At 36.5% G+C, this 20056-nt stretch overlaps 1 protein-coding gene and 1 long non-coding RNA gene across 2 annotated transcripts; one reads left to right on the forward strand and one right to left on the reverse strand.

The window, feature by feature from the left end:
- Window positions 1-1032: 1032 nt before the first annotated feature.
- Window positions 1033-5579, reverse strand: LOC132098452 (uncharacterized). The gene is made up of 7 exons (XR_009422926.1): window positions 5437-5579; window positions 4951-5045; window positions 4802-4874; window positions 4263-4433; window positions 3769-3887; window positions 1489-1586; window positions 1033-1411 (listed from the first exon to the last, which is right to left on the reverse strand). It is a non-coding gene; the product is annotated as an uncharacterized LOC132098452 (long non-coding RNA).
- Window positions 5580-7451: 1872 nt separating this feature from the next.
- Window positions 7452-19369, forward strand: LOC132099108 (gastrula zinc finger protein XlCGF26.1-like). Its single transcript, XM_059505557.1, has 2 exons — window positions 7452-7777; window positions 17287-19369. The coding sequence occupies exons 1-2, from the start codon at window positions 7693-7695 to the stop codon at window positions 18795-18797; spliced, it is 1596 nt and encodes a 531-aa protein (XP_059361540.1). The 5' UTR covers window positions 7452-7692; the 3' UTR covers window positions 18798-19369.
- Window positions 19370-20056: the final 687 nt, after the last annotated feature.

Below are 20056 nucleotides of genomic sequence, written 5' to 3' on the forward strand. Positions count from 1 at the left end.
GAAATTGATCTCTACAGAAGAGAGGCCTCTATCCCACTCAGTTGCTGCCCTCTGAAGTGGTGGAGAGAAAACAGGTTTAAATATCCTTTGCTGTCTCCACTTGCCAAAGCATACCTTTCCATCCCTGCTACCTCTGTTCCAAGTGAGCGTGTCTTTTCAACTGCAGGAGACATAGTTACTGCCCAAAGGTCTCAACTGCTGCCAGAAATGGTTGACATGCTTATATTCTTGAAAAAGAACATGACCATATCTTAGGCTGTTCTGTGTAGTTAATTTATCTCTTTTTCATGTTTGAAGAAAAATTTGTTTCTGTTTGCACTTGTAGTTTTGAGAGAGCAGTACTTTGATTTAAGTTGATGATACACTTACTGTTTGCATTTAAAGTGTTATTTCTGTTATATATTTATTTTATTTATACTGTTTTATATTTTTGTATGTCCTTTACTGCATGGAATTCATTAAAATAGAAGTAAAATAACATTCATTATTACAAGTTGATTTCAAAATGCACCTAAATTGTTTTGCATTTTGTGATTTTCAGTTGAATAAAAGTCTATTTTCCATTCATATTTCATCATTGAGGATTTCTTAAAAATTGTGTAAAAATCTCGTCTCGTTCTCGTGAACCCAATCTCGTGCATCGTCTCGTCTCGTGGAATAAGCGTCTCGTCACACCCCTAATAGTAATAGTAAATAAATAACTTCTGTGTAGTGTGCTGACTAAAGCCCCTTTCACGATGCACGGTGGTCCCCAAAAAAAAGGCAGATCAATGTTTGTGACTAAAAAATGTGCAAACTGTAATGAAGCAGAGATCAGTTAGTTCCTCACTATCCGTTCTGAAGCTGACGCCAGCTTAAGTGAAACAAAACACATCACATCTTAATGTCATGTGTCTTTACGGGATCTGTATTGTTTGTGTGTGAACGCACACATAGATTCCGAGATCACTGGCAGTGTGAATGAACCAAAATCAATCAACAATTGCCGGGACACATTATCGGGACACACCGTGTATTATCTAGAATCTCAGTGTGAAAGGGGCTAAACTAGTATAGGAGCACTAGTATACTGTTGTTCTCTTATTTGTAGAATAGGATTTGTGCACCTCAGAATATGAAATGGTGTAACTGTTGTGTTGTGTTTGCAGGAGAGAATTAGTAAAAAAAAAAACATATTGTTAGTACTAAAAAAATTTATCTGTGACTTTAAATGTACAAATATGCATGTGTGACTATTCATTACAACATTTCCACTGTCACAGGTGCTCAGATTTGCTATAATAATACCTTCACAGAACATAATAGTAGTAGTCAGCTATCCATGCAAAGAAGTCAGTGTGGTGTACTGTAGGTACAGCTGTCCAGGCCAACATCTGATGTGCTGATCTCTTCAACGGTCATCCCAGGAAACCTGCAATAAAAACAAAATCCATCATACATTAGCAATATAACAGGGCTGTACAATCCTGTTCCTGGAGATCTACCTACCAGCAGAATTCAGATCTGACCCTGATCCAACACACCGTCTGAAACTGTTAACTGAGTTCACTGATGTGCTGTGAAGAAGATTTCTGACAAGATCCTCCCTGAAAGTACATTGATAACACAGTGAAACTAGGGCTGTCGCGGTTAAGAAATTTCCCCTGCGGTTATCATGGGTGGCTCAATAGCGCGATATGCGGTATTACCGCCATTTTTTTTTTTTTTTTTTTTTACATACCTAATTCATTCAGATTTTGCTGCATACAAAGCTCTATCGTTGAGTTATGTAGCATATATTGTTGCTTTTTTTAACTGACAGAGACGTTTTAAAACATTTTTATTTATTGTTAAATGCCAAACAGCAACAAGAACATGCGTTTTCCAATATTAATTTTTTTTTTTTTTAAGAAATCAAGTTCTAACATGTATTACATGTATGTGCGCGCGACTTTGGACAGCAGCGGAAATCTAGACTGGCCACAGGACAGTGGATTCGCGCTGGAGTCGATGCACTCCTCAAGCAGATAGCGTGTGAGCTTGTTATCTGCTCACGCTCTCTTGGGTATGGGCTCTGACGCGGAGGTTGTCCGTGACTTCAGCAGGTATGCCTGTTACTTTCACGGCTGTATTTGACAGATTTCGCAAAGGCTTCAGCTACTCCTAACTGTCGGCCGGTCTCAGCTGTTCTTTTTGATGTTGCTCCGCGACCTGATGCTTGAGGATGACAGGGGACACTCTAAAACGCTTAACATGGCTTAATGTACTAAGACAGTGATTTTTAAAAACCAAACTCACTAAACATTATACTAATAAAGTAGTATACAATGTACAAAAAACAAAACAAAAAAACAGATGATCCCTGAATATGAATGCAAGTCGTTTAATAACACGTTAAGCCTTTTCCTCCCATAAAAAACCGTTATAAGAAAACGCTTAATGTGGCTTAATGTACTAAGACAGTGATTTTTAAAAACCAAACTCACTAAACATTATACTAATAAAGTAGTATACAATGTACAAAAAACAAAACAAAAAAACAGATGATCCCTGAATATGAATGCAAGTCGTTTAATAACACGTTAAGCCTTATGATGGTTTTCTATGAGAGGAAAAGGCTTAACGTATTATTAAACGCGTTGAATTCATATTCAGGGATCATCTGATTTTTTTGTAGATAATATACTTTATTAATATGATGTTTAGTGAGTTTGGTCTGTTAATATCACTGTATTGGTACATTAAACCACATTAAGCGTTTTTCCCGTTAAGCGTTTTAGAATGTCCCGATGACCTCAAATTAGATGTATTGCAGTGTCACAGGAACCTTTTTTGAAGCACATTTTGCATATCGGCTCATCTATATTCGCTGGCTCGTCCTTTTCATTGGGTTGAAAGCCAAAATGTTCCCAAACTGGCAACGTGACATTAGGTTTTGGGACGAGATCGAGCGCCTCCCATCGTTTCAGCCGGCCTATTCAAAACTAACGCAGCACCATAAAGCTACAATGGCTCACGAGAAAATTAGTCGTGACCATATTGTATCATTAATATAATTTATTTAACATTGAATGCACAGTGACAAATTGAAAAAAAAAAACAATAAGGCCACAGCCTCATAAAAAAAAAAAAAAACCTGAACACTGCGGTTGCCGCGGTTTCTGCGGTTGCTATCTTTCCTCTGCGGTTTGCTTGTCAATTGTATTACAATTTTGCGGTTATCGCGACAGCCCTAAGTGAAACTGTATTTACGTTGAGGATCGTTTAATAAAGTCACAATATTACTGTAACGGTATACAAACTTCACAATCCCAGAAAGGGGGAAGCGGGAACCAGCGGACAATCAAACAACGCTTTAATAATAAAATAAAGACAAAACATCGCGCCAGCCCCTCGCAGACGACTGTCGCGCACAAACCCAAAATAAAGTCCAGGCCTGGTCTTCTCTCGTCCTTCACTGTTGTCGCTACTCTTTTATATCCCTCCGATCTCCTTCGTGGGACTCGAGACCAGTGAGTGTCGAAGGTGTCCCTCATTTACAATCACTCCACCGGCTTCGCTCCATTCCCAAGGCTCTCGGCCCCACCCCACTCGCCACAATTACTTTTTTAATGATCTCAGTAATAACATTGTTAAATAAAATTAGCATTGCTAACAGGCGAGTGCTTATGAGAAAGGCATGCAACAGCTTTTTATGTTCATTTACAGTCATTTGCATTTGTATCTTAAATACATAGGAGTACAAGCAGAAAATGTAGGAGCAAACCTTAAATCAGCCTGCAAACTTACCTTTTAGGACAATGATTACAATATAAGGATTATTTAGCAGCTTTGCATGTTCATCTATAGTTTCCATCATCTGAAATCTTTGTGAGGTCTGGCATCTTCTGAAGTCTCCACACGCGAGGCTGGAAAACAGGAAAACGAAAGGAGAAAGATTAGCATAGCTGTTCATATTTCACACAAAAAATATGATTTATTTCATCACATTTAACAGAAGTGAAACATTATGAGATGTTTTCTTTGTGAATACATGTTAAAATGTAATTGAACGTTCACAGTGAGCTTGATTGACAGGTGATCTGACCTATCATAACGCCAATACTGCCATCTTGCCTGACAAACAAATTACCATATTTTCCGCACTATAGGGTGCATCTAAGAGCCTTGAATTTTCTCAAAAATTGGGCGTGCATCTGATAATCCGGTGGGCCTTCTGTGTACACTGAGTTCCAAAATCTGTAAAAATGTTGGTGTGCGACTTTGGTAAGCGATCCGTTTACCTGACTGTCGGACCATTTGCCGCTGACACAGGGACGTAATACGTACACTACGTACGCTGGCAGTGATCAACCATGATGAGAGGGAACCCGGCATGTTTGATGAAGAAACCTGTTCAAAAGCTGTTGCCCAGTTGTTCAATTCAGACACAGAAGATGAGGACTTTTATGGATCTGTGGGAGAAGATTGATAAAAAAATAATGTGAGTGTATTGTTAAATAGTAGAATAAAGTTCAACTAAACTCAGTTTTGAGACTGCGCCTTATAATCCAGCGCGCTTTATGGTGCAGAAAATACGGTAGACAGGAGAGTAGATTAACTTCGGTGGACTTAAACTTGAAAAATGTTGTATGAAGACGTGTGACATCTTTTATTTTTTGCTTCAATTAAATATGAATCAATCGGTTCATGTGTGCTGCTTGAGCTGAGGCGCTACAGCGATCTGTAACACATTAAAACAGCACAAAACACTATTTATTGTTTGAATTTCTTTTACCAAAACAAAGTTGCCAAATTTGAAAGCTGAAAACTTGTTTCATACCAGAAGTGACCTTCTCTGTCTTCTTCTGTCAGTGCGTTGTCAGTTTCCTCTTTGGTCCACGATGTATTTTTCACTGTGTGAGAACAAGGTGTGTACTGTGAGAGCAGCATGGCTTGTCAGACATAGCATAGTGTATGTTTGGGGTTAACCTGCTAGTCATATGGATCAGTGTGCCTTGGAGATGTTGTTGGACAGGAGGTTTGCTCATCATGGGATACAGAAAGCCATCAAACACTAGAAGAATCTAAAAAATATAACAAGCAATCTGTCACAGAGCCAACAATATTCAGTATACAATGACAGTTTTATCCCAAGAAACCAAGCTACTAGAAATGTAGAAAAGAGAAAGAATATGTATTTAATAAATATCCTGAACAGTTTTATCAATATTTGTTTATCATTAGACGAGATCAAAATGCGTTTGAACTGTGATGCTGATGTAATGACGTCACTGATTAACGGTAACGTTAGTGTATATTTAGGTTAATTAAAAAAGTTTATTTTCAATCATCAATTGAACGATGACCAGCAAATCTTTTACATAACTGTCAATGCCTCTCATCTACACATAAATGTCTTATTAAAATCCCAAACTCTTCGTGAAAAGCTCAGTCTATGGAGTTAGCATACGTTACCTCCTCTGATAACGGTTATGATGCTCACGGACTTGTTCGAAAACACTAAACCATTTCTATGAAGTAAATTCAACAGACGCGGGTCAAATACAAGCAAGAGAGATGTCAGGAACAGTTGCATATGATATTTGTGCAATTTTAATTTACTAAACTTACCGAAAACAGCAGCGAGAAACAGAGCTGCAGCTGGCCAGTGTTGTCGATCGCCCCGTTTCCATGGCAACTCCCTCCGCTTCAGTGTTTGAATCTGAATAAAGGCTCCTCCAGTGTTCAGCGCATGCTCATTAAAACACACAGAATATACAGAAACATTCAACCCCCGATTAGCCCATTACAAAATCTGCTTGTGTGTGTGTATACTATGAGACCTAATAGTTGACTTGACCCTCTAACGCTTGCACTCTCTATTTGTTTTCTCACCGCTTGTTTCCTTAAAATAAGAAGAAAAAAATCCACTTCAGACTTTAAGTAACTTAGCCAATAATATTCAGTGGCAGACGGATAACCCACGAGGCTTTATAAAATAATAAAGAAAAATACATTTAGTTTTTCTTTCTGTGAGAGTGCACGCGCAGATCTCCGATTCCTCTGATCAAGTTTCAACATAGATCCGACGTTATGATTTCGATCAGATGCGTCGGCTGTGTCGGTTGATGAGTCAACGTGATTTCGACGTTGAATCGATGCTTTATTTTCCACTAAATAACGTGCTGATGTTCCGACCAAATAGTGAACGTTGATTCAACATCGAAATTTGATCGACGACCGATTCTGACCTTTACAACCAAAAATCGACGTTGAATCAACGTCTGCTTGCTATCTTAACCAATCATGTTAATGGATATAAGTTCGCTGTTAGTTCATATTTTCACTGTTAGCTCATATTGCATGTTTGTTTGTTTGCTAAAGTATACATTTTTTTTTAAATAAATTTATATATAAAAAAAATTATTAGTGTTTTTAAACCTTTTTTTTACACTTCCATAATACAAATATAGAAATTAAAGACAGAGTATTGACATTTAATTTAATCATATGGAATAAATATAAAATCCTCAACACATCACAACACGTTACAATGAAATTGATTACTGAAAACTGTTTCATTGCGTTTTAACTTTTCATTTATATAAGTGCTTCTGAGAAAGGTTTTAATTCATTTCTGAATCAGGAATAATTGTGAATAAAATGTTTTGTCAATAATTACTGTACTAATCAATGGAAAACACAGCAGTTCTTCGTTTTAAGATACTAAATTATTCAGAAGGGTCTGAGAATGCCTCCAAAAACATTTCCAGATAGTGTTCTTTAATGTAGCTACCTCTAAAAAGAATAGAATCTATATAGAACTATCTCTAAAAAGGATACAATATATATATATATATATATTCTTTTTTATTTTCATGCATATATATATATATATATATATATATATATATATATATATATATATATATATATATATATATATATATATATATATATATATATATATATATATACTTTTTTATTTTCATGCATTGATACAGAATCGCTTTTCGTTGTATTATTTGTTTGTGTTTCCCGTATGTAGATTCTATTCACTTGTGTGATTTTAACTTGTGAACGGGACTTTTATTTTGGTTCTGGTGAAGTGACGTCGTACGGCTGCGTCGCACTTTGCAACTCTCTCTGGCGTTTGCGATCGGGCTGGAGAAAGGTTTGTGTTTTGAAGCTTTTAAAATGTTTAAATTAAAGTGTTTAAATCAATACAAAGCGTTAATTTTATTACACTTTTGCAATCACAGTTACATAACATAATTACTATGGAATGCGTTACTGTAATGCTTTATGTAGGATTAATTCACTTTCTTTTTGTCTTTGTTTGTTCTCTATATCGTGAATCAGTTCATTGTTATCACGAAGTCGGTCATTGGTAATTCGTGATTCGAGAAATGCAATTATCGAAACTGAAGGAATGGAACTAAATTATTCACAGTGAAACACCAAATGATTTTGTCATCTGCTGCTCAAAGTGTCGTTAATGCAACGAAAACACAAACAATAATAATGACAAGTTTTACGAATGCAGATGTTTTGTGAATGTAGAATATGTCATTTAGATGTGATTTTGGGAGGTCATGGCTAATACAGTCAATTAGAGCTCATTAACGGTCTGTTTTTCTGTTGCTTTTTCTCATCTTAAACATGTTATTGTGTCCAAACACAAACTCCTGGTGAAGCAGCTGAGATCCACGTCGTGACCCTATTATAAAAATGGCGTTTATTAAAGAGGAGAGTGAAGACATGAAGGTTGAAGAAACATTCAGAGTCAAACAAGAAGATATAGAGGAACAAACAGGTTGGTTTTCATTTTTCAAAGCTGAACTCTTATATTTCTGAAGTATGTAATGAGTGACCTAAATGCTTTTATTTGTCATGGAGCAGGTCATGTATGTCATAATAATTCTGTTGAAATCAGAAAATAAGTAGCCTTAACAAAACGATTATTTTATGTGAAATAAAATTTTAAGTTAAAAAGTTGAATTATGAAAACCATCTGTTTCTATCACTTAATTATGCAACAGTACAGAAAAAACACAAACAACAAAACATTTATTTTACATAAGGCAAACATATGAGTGATGAACTAGCTCGTATATAATGTTGAGAGCAGTGTTGGACAAGTTACTCTGAAAATGTAATCAAATTACTGATTACTCCTTTTAAAAATAATCATGTTACTGTTCTGATTATTTTATACTTTTTAAAATAACCCAACGTTGGTGCATTTCTGACGGGCAGAGGAAGCACATTCCATAGCTTAGGGGCTTTGTTTGAAAAGGCTCTTTTCCCCATGGTCTTTAGCTTACATGATGGCAGGTGAAGGGAAAGAGAGTTAGTAGAGCGAAGATAGCGTGATGGAATAGAAGGACTGATGAGATCACAAAGATACTCAGCTGCAGTCCCATGAAGTGCCTTGTGTGTTCAAATAAGAATTTTAAAATCAATTCTCGCATTTACGGGAAGCCAGTGTAATTGTGAAAGAACCGGTGTAATGTGTTCACGAGGAGAAGTACTAGTTGTAACTAGTAGATATACGAGTTACATTACTTTTTTTCTCTATGAAAATTTATGAAATCCCAGCATACACACTCTAAACCAGAACATAACCTGCCCAGAACATAACAGAGCATGTTAGCCATGGATTGTAAGTTACGATGAACACCACCAAAAGCCAAACCACATTCATGGTGCCTAAGAGTCGTCACAAACTAAACTGAAATTTACCTGGCTAGCCAGTTAAACCAGCTTCATGGTATAGGTCCCGGTTCTCCTTTAATTTAATGAGTTAATGTGTGTTTGATAAATGTTATTACAAGAGATTGTGTATAGCAGTGCATTTCCCACGGTCATCAAGCCGCGACCCACTTTATTTTATACATATATATATGGTGTGAGACTTTTTATTTCATAACAAGTTACAAAAATAACAGTAGAATAATGAGATTGACATTAAGCCTGACAACATCTCATCTAACTGCAGATACTGAATCGAGACGGCACGTTTTTCTCACATCTTAAATTAAACTGCCAAAAAAAAGTTTAATCCGTTTTCACACATCTTTCAAAATTAAAGTCTCTTATCAGAAAAACACTGCACCACTGGGTGTTAGTGCTAGAGATCAAACGATATGGGTTGTTCTATAGCAGATGCCAAAGTTTAGACGTCAAGGTCAGCCGATGGCCGATATGTGCTGCCAATTTTTTTTTATTTTTATTTGCATGCTAAAATGTCTCACTAATAATAAGTGGATGCACAACATTTCTAAACTTATCATCATTTATTGAGCACTGACTTGAACCATCTCTCGAATCTTAATTTTGTGCACTGCACGGTATTAAAATAAAAAATGTATCCAAAGTTAGCCAAACAAATCAATAAACTGACCAAGTATTAAATATATAAAACAGGTTTTATATATATATATATATATATATATATATATATATATACAGTACAGACCAAAAGTTTGGAAACATTACTATTTTTTTATGTTTTTTAAAGAAGTTTCTTCTGCTCATCAAGCCTGCATTTATTTGATCAAAAATACAGAAAAAAATGTAATATTGTGATATTACAATTTAAAATAATTGTTTTTAAATTTATTATATTTTAAATTATCATTTATTTCTGTGATGCAAAGCTGAATTTTTAGGATCATTATCACATGATCCTTTAGAAATTATTCTAATATGATGATTCATTATCAAAGTTGGAAACAGTTCTGCTGGTTAATATTTTTTCAGAACATGTGATACTTTTTTAGGATACTTTGATGAATAAAAAGTAAAAAAAAGAAAAAAAGAAGAAGCTATGTTTTTAAAATATAAATATTTTGTAATAACAATATACACTACTGGTCAGTAATTTGGGGTCAGTATTTTTTTTTCTTTTTTTAAAATAAAATCAATACTTTTATTCAGCAAGGATGTGTTAAATTGATAAAAAGTGATAGTAAAGAAAATATATTATTAGAATATATATTATTAGAATTTTTTTTTTATTTTGAATAAATGCAGTTCTTTTTAAAATTTTATTCATCAAATATATTAGACAGCAGAACTGTTTCCAACACTGATAATAAATCAGAATATTAGAATGATTTCTAAATGATCACGTGATAGACTGGATGTTACATGTGACACTGCAGGCTGGAGTAATGATGCTGAAAATTCAGCTTTACATCACAGGAATAAATTATTTTTTTAAAGTATATTCAAATAGAAAACTATTATTTTAAGTTGTAATTTCACCATGTTACAGTTTTTTCTGTATTTTTGATCAAATAAATGCAGGCTTGATGAGCAGAAGAAACTTCTTTCAAAAACATTAAAAATAGTAATGTTTCCAAACTTTTGGTCTGTACTGTATATAGGCATGGCAAGTTTATTTATATAGCACATTTCGTACACAATGGTAATTCAAAGTGCTTTACATAAAAGAAAGTAAAATAATCATGAAGAAAAATAATAACGAAAATAAAACAAGCAATTTTAAAACTTTTAAAATGATTAAAACATTTAAAAACAGTTAGAAAATGATTTTACATTAAAAAATAAAATAAAATAAAAAAAACAGTGAAAATATAGTGCAATCAGTTCGGACATTGCACAGTGCTCATTCAATAAATGCACAGCTAAACAGATGGGTTTTGAGTAGTGGTGGGCATTGATTAATTTTTTTAATCTAGATTAATCTCACTGTGATCTTGAAATTAATCTAGATTAAAATGGCTCAGTCGAATTCTGCCGAAGGCATTCAGAATATGTGTGTTACCCAAATTAAATTGACAAACAGTAAGTCTTTGAGAAGGGGTTTATCAAGCTAGGTGGTGCATTAGAAAAGGGGCTCATCTCCTGTTTCCAAAATGCATCACAAAGTGCTTGAAAAAGCTGTAAACACATTGCACAAGGTGCACACAACCTTACGCCTGTTTCACACCAATGTTTAAGTTTTTTTCAAGTTTGTAGGTGTCCAGGTACAGAAACCAAATAATTAAATGTAAAATAGCACTGGATAGTCTTCAATGTAACAATGAAATATACAATCAAACCTACATTTATTCAGACACCTTCAACATTTCTCACATTATTACAGTTTTACTATATATATTAAAAAATTATATCTGGTGTCTGAATAATTTTTTGTTTGACTGTTAAAACTACAATGTAATTCAGTCAAGAGCAGTGAGTGATTTTCATTTTCATTTTCTTGGATTAACATTACAGCAGCCAGTAGCTAAATTAGGCGCGGTCACTTTAAGAGACGACGAACGCATCCAATATAATACACATCCCATTTTTTCCCTCAACTGTTTACTTTCACTTAAGAAATAACTGACAGTTTTTTCAAGCATAATTTCCAAGGTGGATATTTTGACACAAGAGCAAAAATAAGCAAATTCGATGTTCAATTGTTTTGAGACGCCTTTCTCTGCATGAGCCCTGAGCCCCAGAACACCGCGGTGCTGAATTGGGCTCTTTCACATCTTTTTGTTTGTTCAAACTGTGATTTTGTATTTGTTTGTTCAGGTGCAGGAGGGACTTAGAGGAGAACTTCGCAGAAGAGAGCTCGGTTCAGTGTCGCTGTCCATGATACGCGGCTCTCTCTCTCGTACGCACCGAACACAGTGCGCGAGTAACCAGCTACTCTGTTCAGCTTTTCCGCGTCTTGTTTTTGGATGCTTTAATGTTTAAATCGACAAGCGGTAAGGCGTAAAAACATGTGAAAAAGTGACGAAGTGACGATGCGCAGCAGTGGCCCGTCTACTGTCCTGAGCATCTTTTTAGGCTGGCCTCAGCCAGTAGGTTATATAAAATATCAAGGTGAAAGTCATCATAGTTTGCTTAGTATAGACCCAGCTCCCAACCCAACTTTGAGAATAGATTAACGGCGATATTTTTTTTATCGCCCGATAAGAGTCTCGCGTTAACGCAGCTCTGTTAGGCTTATATTCAGTGAACATATCTGCAATATATTTCGGTCCTAGGTCATTTAGTGACTTATATACGAGTAAAAAACTTTAAAATCAATCCTAAATGTAACTGGAAGCCAGTGTAAGGACCTGAGGACTGGTGTGATATGCTCAGATTTTCTGGTTCTAGTCAGAATCCTGCAGCGTTCTGGATGAGCTGCAGCTGTCTAATGGTCTTTTTGGGAAGGCCGGTGAGGAGCCCATTACAATAGTCCACCCTGCTGGTGATAAAGGCATGAACAAGTTTCTCCAAGTCTTGACTGGAAACAATGTCAATGTCAATGTCACCTTTATTTATATAGCGCTTTAAACAAAATACATTGCGTCAAAGCAACTGAACAACATTCATTAGGAAAACAGTGTCAATAATGCAAAGATGATAGTTAAAGGCAGTTCATCATTGGATTCAGTTATGTCATCTCTGTTCAGTTAAATAGTGTCTGTCCATTTATTTGCAATCAAGTCAACGATATCGCTGTAGATGAAGTGTCCCCAACTAAGCAAGCCAGAGGCGACAGCGGCAAGGAACCGAAACTCCATCGGTGACAGAATGGAGAAAAAAACCTTGGGAGAAACCAGGCTCAGTTGGGGGGCCAGTTCTCCTCTGACCAGACGAAACCAGTAGTTCAATTCCAGGCTGCAGCAAAGTCAGATTGTGCAGAAGAATCATCTGTTTCCTGTGGTCTTGTCCTGGTGCTCCTCTGAGACAAGGTCTTTACAGGGGATCTGTATCTGGGGCTCTAGTTGTCCTGGTCTCCGCTGTCTTTCAGGGATGTAGAGGTCCTTTCTAGGTGCTGATCCAGCATCTGGTCTGGATACGTACTGGATCCGGGTGACTGCAGTGACCCTCTGATCTGGACACAGACTGGATCTGGTGGCCACGGTGACCTCGGAACAAGAGAGAAACAGACAAATATTAGCGTAGATGCCATTCTTCTAATGATGTAGCAAGTACATAGGTTGTTATGGGAAGTGTTTCCGGTTCCGGTTTACCTAATTAATGCAGCCTAAAAATCCTTTAACGGATTTGGATAATAAAAGCATATTAGTATGTTATGTGTATGCCAGGAAACAAAACATCTAATTCTTGCAATGTTTTTTAAATGATAGTATGCTGATTTAGTTACTGCTTTGACATGACTACTGAAACTAAGGTCTGTCTCCAGAATCACGCCAAGATTCCTGACTTGATTTTTAGTTGTTTGACCCCTAGAGTTAAGGTATGCATTCACATTGAAAACTTCATCTTTGTTTCCAAATGCAATGACTTCTGTTTTTTCCTTGTTTAACTGAAGAAAGTTCTGGCACATCCAACTATTAATTTCATCAATGCATTGGCAGAGGGAGTCAATGGGGCTGTAGTCATTTGGAGATAAGGCTAGGTAAATCTGGGTATCATCAGCATAGCTGTGATAGACAATTTGGTTCTTTCTCATTATTTGACTTAGTGGAAGCATATACAGGCTAAACAAGAGCGGTGCAAGAATTGAGCCTTGTGGGACTCCGCATGTCATGGACGTCCACTTAGACTTATGCTCTCCTAGACTCACATAATAGCCTCTCCCTTCTAAGTATGACCTGAACCATTTGAGTACTATCCCAGAAAGCCCGACCCAGTTTTCCATTCGAAGTGTTTCAGAGAGTTCACTGAAGTCCTTCTTAAGGAGTTCTGACTGCTCTTTCGGAATATCATTCTTTCCCACATGGATGATGATTCGATTTGCAGTCTTGTGCTTCATCATAATGTGCTTAAGTTCCTTGTTCACATCTGAGACCTTTGCTTGAGGAAGGCAGCATGTTGTTGTAGTCCTGCTACTAATGTTTCTGATAACAGAGTCACCCACTATCAGAGTCCTGGGCTCGGCTGCGCTCTGAGCTGAATGCCGCTGTCTGCTCGACCTTGAGCGCCTGTTAGTAGCGATGTTAGCTGCTGACTGATCCGATCCATGTTTAATCGCAGTTGGGGATTCCTCACCCACATTTATTAATGCTTCAAATCTGTTCTCCAGGTGTATAGGGGGTGGTAGAATACCAGTATTTACAAGCCTTGTCATAGTTGAATCTGGGGTAGAGGAAGCTATGGCACCAATACGAGAAACTTGTGACAATCTGATATTTCGTGTTCCTTTGGGTCTTGCTCCCTGTTTGTGCCATTGATTAGCGTGGCGATCAGTTTCGGCTTGTTCCTCTACACTTGGTATAAACTGTTGAGATTCAGAAGATTCATGGGACTCACCGGCTATATGCTGAGGGGGTCCATGACTACGGTCTGCTGAGTGTTCCGTCTGTTTTGGAAGTCCAGAAAGTAACTTTGTTTCAAGAATCACAATCCTTTGTAGAAGTTTGCAGCAGTTCATGCAACAAGTAGATCCAACAGGAGGCATTTTCTCTCTCTTCTGTTTGAATGTAGGCAGTTGTTATCCTGTCTCCGGAATGTAAGCTGCTGGCAGTGGGAGGCAAAGTCTTCTTTTTGAAGTATTATTCCAGTCCCAATGTTTTTAGTTTTAGCGTTTGTGCCAAAAATATGTTGTTTGAGCACTGTGCTGATCTGCTGAAGTAAAAATCAGAGAAAAGTACAGAAATAAGAAGCAAAGCGCAGAGAAGTAAGCTAGAACGTCCGAACGGTAGCAAAGCCGGATATATATATATATATATATATATATATATATATATATATATATATATATATATATATATATATATATATATATATATATATATATATATATATATACACACACACAGTACAGACCAAAAGTTTGGACACACCTTCTCATTCAAAGAGTTTTCTTTATTTTCATGACTATGAAAATTGTAGAGTCACACTGAAGGCATCAAGGGCTATTTGACCAAGAAGGAGAGTGATGGGGTGCTGCGCCAGATGACCTGGCCTCCACAGTAACCGGACCTGAACCCAATCGAGATGGTTTAGGGGTGAGCTGGACCGCAGACAGAAGGCAAAAGGGCCAACAAGTGCTAAGCATCTCTCGGGGAACTCCTTCAAGACTGTTGGAAGACCATTTCAGCTGACTACCTCTTGAAGCTCATCAAGAGAATGCCAAGAGTGTGCAAAGCAGTAATCAAAGCAACTACTTTGAAGAACCTAGAATATGACATATTTTCAGTTGTTTCACACTTTTTTTGTTATGTATATAATTCCATATATAATTCCACATGTGTTAATTCATAGTTTTGATGCCTTAAGTGTGAATCTACAATTTTCATAGTCATGAAAATAAAGAAAACTCTTTGAATGAGGTGTGTCCAAACTTTTGGTCTGTACTATATATATATATATATATATATATATATATATATATATATATATATATATATATATATATGTCTTATATATACGTTTTAGAGCATTTATTAAGCAGAATTTTTCAAGTTTGTTAGAACATAAATGTAAACTTAAATATACATTTAAATAAAATAAATGCAATTTTATAAATAAATGAAAAATATTAAAAATAAAATATATAAAAATAAATAATAGTAGTGCTGCAAAAACACTGGCAACCAGCAACATTTCACTTTGGTATAAATGACACAGAACATCTAAAGTGCATTCTAATTTCAAACTTACATCGCAGTCTGTTCATTATTAAAATAAAGTCAACCAAACATATAAATGGTTACACTGGTCAGTTTAAATAGACCGTAGTATACCGGTCCACTCTGCTGTTATGCCAAGGACGTTTTTTGCTCATGTGAAGAGGATGATCTTTTCCGTCTAGTTTATATTAAAAAAAGAAAAAATATCATAGTTTAACATTCAGTTACATTGCGAATATGTAAGCATTTGGATATGTGCAGAAAAAGACATGAGCAATAACCTCCAAATACATCTGGCCAAACCCGCGCTCGCTCGTCCTCGTATGCAAGCACTCATGCACTGTCACGATCTAATGCACTGTAAATGCCGGATTATTTAAAACAAATAGGCCTAGTGGAACGCAAAAATTCAAAATCAAAAATTTTGCTGAACAGGATCAAATAAAGTACTGGTCATAATACTTTCATAAAATGTTTGATGTGAAAAAAGCGGTTCACTGACTGCGCAGCACAACTACAAGCGCCACAGTTACGTTTGGGATAATTTTTTTTTTAATACAATAGTGTGATTTGAAAATATTGCAATTGCATTTAAAGAGGTGCATTCAGCGGTCTCCTTGACGGGAAACGGTCAACAAAGTAAAATGATCTCAAACGTATGGCGCGCTCTCTTCATTTTATCACATGATCATAATCACATCTATTCATTTTACAGTCCTGCTACTAGCATTTTATTCAGACTAAAACCCCTTTGGGTGAGAAAGCTTTTTTTTTTTCAATTGGCTTTTGCACATAATAATAATACCGCTGCAGAAGCATTTTGCAGCATTAAGGTTATTAATTGATCATTAATTTAAACGATGATCGATCATGGAAATGATTGAATATTGACATCCCTAAATGCAAATGAGTTGGATGGAAACCTGGCTATTGTCTGCATTAAACCATGCTTTCGAACAAATGTCATTCACCGTTCTGGGCAGCTCCAGGACAGCTGTCTCTCCGAGCACGGTGATGTCTGTGAGCGGGCGGAGTAACGTAGCCCTCAATCATGCTGCAGTGTTTGTGAGAGCTGCCAACTTCTCCACCCCATTTACAGAGTGAAATTCTCTGACTACTATTTTCTCCCAGGACTGTTGTTGAATCTTCCAAAAGTTTTGGCTTGGGGTCCTTCACATGAGGTAGCAGCAATTTCCACTGCACCAACACGGGCTGCCCGCCGACGTGCCTGACTTTAAATCGGCACTACTAACACGGATAACGGCCGATGCCAATATATAAAATAAATGACAAATATCGGCCCGATATATCGGCCGACATCTAATTAGTGCCATAAAGAACATTAAGACATTTATGTTTTTCTATATTATTATTATATTCTTTATATTAAGAGTGAATACAGTTTGCATATTTTGTGATATTTGTATTGCATACATGACGTTTCATAGGTCAATTTTATATGGTTTATGTGAAAGATACCGTTGATATTTTGAACTGTAAGAAGGAAGGGACTTGATGTAAGTCTTCTGACTGTTATTTTAAACTATATTTAATTTGAAGCATGAAGAAGTGTAGCTAAATAGTTCTTAAGTTCAATCTTTGATTTTTGTTGTAACCTGACAAATAAAATTTTTTAAATCTGTGAACTGAAAGTTTATGCTTTTAATCTTTAAAACCTTTGCGCTGGTCCCCTATGGAAATGGTGGAGAACAGAAAGGAAAATAGATCCCCATTAAACTAGGGTTAACCTGTATTTGTATTTGTTCCATTTTAGAGCAGAAGACACTAAAAGAGGAGATTCAAGAACTGAATGAATTGGAAGAAAAAAATCAGTATGAACTGAAACATGATTTCATTACTGGAGAAAAATACATACAGACAGAAAAGCCTTCATCACAAAAAGGAGCTCTGAATACAGAATATAACAAATGTTTCACCTGCCGTCAGTGTGGAAAGACCTTCACTAAAAAACCAAACCTCAATGTTCACATGAGAGTCCACACCGGAGAGAAACCTTTCACCTGCCAGCAATGTGGAAAAGGTTTCACTCAAAGAGGAAACCTGAAAGTCCACATGAATACTCACACTGGTGAGAAGCCATTCTCATGTGATCAGTGTGGAAAGAAATTCAAACGTAAAGTAAACCTTACTTGCCATATGGGAATTCATTCAAAAGTGGACCGTATTAAATGTCATGAGTGTGGAAAGAGTTTCAGTCATAAAGTAAACCTCAAGAATCACATGAGACTTCACACTGGAGAGAATCCTTACATGTGTGTTCAGTGCGGAATGAATTTCAGATATAAATCAGCCCTTAATTCCCACTTGACAACTCACACTGGACAGAGTCCTTACACCTGCAAACTGTGTGGGAAGAGCTTCACACGAGAAGTAAACCTCAAGTATCACATGAATATTCACACTGGAGAGAAGCCATTCACATGTGATCAGTGTGGAAAGAGTTTCAGACGTAAAGTAACTCTTAGTCAGCACACGAGGATTCACTCAAGAGAGAACTCTTTTAATTGTGATCAGTGTGGAAAAAGTTACACAAGCATGAAACGCCTAAACAGGCATATAGTAAGTCACTCTGCAGAGAATGTTTTCAAATGCCAGCAGTGTGGAAAAAGTTTCAGTCATAAAATAAGCCTTAAGGCTCACATGAGACTTCACACTGGAGAGAAACCTTACACGTGCCCTCAGTGTGGACAACGTTTCAGTTATAAACCATCCCTTGATTACCACATAAGAGATCACACTGGTGAAAGGCCTTATATATGCAAACAGTGTGGAAAGAGCTTCTTACAAAAAGGAAATCTGAAGACTCACATGATAATTCACACCGGAGAGAAGCCTTTTAAATGCCAGGACTGTGGAAGGTGTTTTAATCGTAAAGTAAGCCTTAAGACTCACATGAGAATTCACACTGGAGAGAAGCCTTACACATGTCCTCAATGTAAAAAGTGTTTCTCATATCAAAGAGCCCTTCAACTTCATTTGCAAGCACATTCTGGAAAGAAACTGCAAAGTTCAGAGTGTGACAAAAATTTGAATTTGAAAAATCACCCGTGCATTCACTCTGGAAGAAGGCGATTTAATTGTGATCTTTGTAATAAGAAATTTATTTTGCCGTCACACTTACAGATACACCTGAAAAGTCACACAGAAGTGAGACGCTATTTGTGTTCCTTGTGTGGTAAGAGGTTTAAATGGCACAGCAGTTTCAAATGGCACCAGAAAATACGGACCTGTGTGAATATAAGGCTCCGTTCACACCGTAGGTAAACGCATGCCATCAAGCACTGTCAAGAGCATGCCAAGCCAACAGGTGGGCGATATAATCTCAACCGTAAAGCCATGTTGGCCAATCAGAAGCCTGAAAAAGTTTCCAGTAGACAGAGATAACAGCACTGGGTTCGACGTCACAAGCCAAAAATGCCTGTTTCGCTGTCTACATAACACTGCAACTGGAGTTTGAAAATCTTCACCTTGGCAGGCGTTTTCAAAAATGTTCAGTTTCAGTGACCCTCTGCCTGCGTCTGGATGAACGGCCAAACCGCAAATAAAAAGCTGTGGTTATAAAATTTAATCGCGTTTGTGTGGACCGGGCCTAATTTCACTTGTATAGAGGTGTCATTCCATTTCATGTAGGCTATTGATGCCTTGGGATAAAAATATTAGTAATATTAAACTTCAGTCTTGCTGTGAAATGCCACAATGTCAAGGAAAGATTGTAAATAAAGGGACATAAAAAATGAAATAAACACCGGACTGCATTATTTGATTGAGCTTTAGTAAGAAAATGCAAAGGTAAACATGTTTTCAGTCTGGACTATATAAAGGGGATATTGGATGCACGTTTTCCACAAGTTGTTATTAAATTCAATTCAAGTATAGTGCTTTTTATGATACAAATCATTGCAAAGCAACTTTACAGAAAATTTGTTTTCACCTTATTCTAAAGTGTCATATGTACATAAACTGACTTATAATGTCAGTTTTTGTACATATGACAGGAATTTTCAGAAAAGTTAATACAAGACGTAGTCAGCCAGACAATGAACACTATTTACAAAAATTATTATAATATCATGCAATCACACTTGTAGCAATATCTGTTAGTTCTGTTTGTTGATTCAGGTTTAGCATCATCTGGGGTCCTCTAAGGGGTCAGCATCATCTCTTCTCAGGTGTTCTGGATCCAGACTTGAGTTTGTGTAAATCCTAGTTCCCACGGGATGTAAATCCTGCAGCAAAACAGAGAAACAAATAGAGACATAATTAGCGTAGCTGGTGTTCCAACAAGGTAAAATTAATTAGTTTAACCCAAGCTAAAGAATAATAATTAACATTTGATCAGATACAACTGCAGTCACAAATTATGAGCTGTATTATTCAAATGCTTGGCGAAAGAGATGTGTTTTTAATCTAGATTTAAACACCCAGAGAGAGTGTGTCTGAACCCCGAACATTATCAGCAAGGCTATTCCAGAGTTTGGGAGCCAAATGTGAGAAAGCTCTACCTCCTTTAGTGGACTTTGCTA

The sequence above is a fragment of the Carassius carassius genome, chromosome 22 (assembly GCF_963082965.1).
Source record: "Carassius carassius chromosome 22, fCarCar2.1, whole genome shotgun sequence".
Taxonomy (NCBI): domain Eukaryota; kingdom Metazoa; phylum Chordata; class Actinopteri; order Cypriniformes; family Cyprinidae; genus Carassius; species Carassius carassius.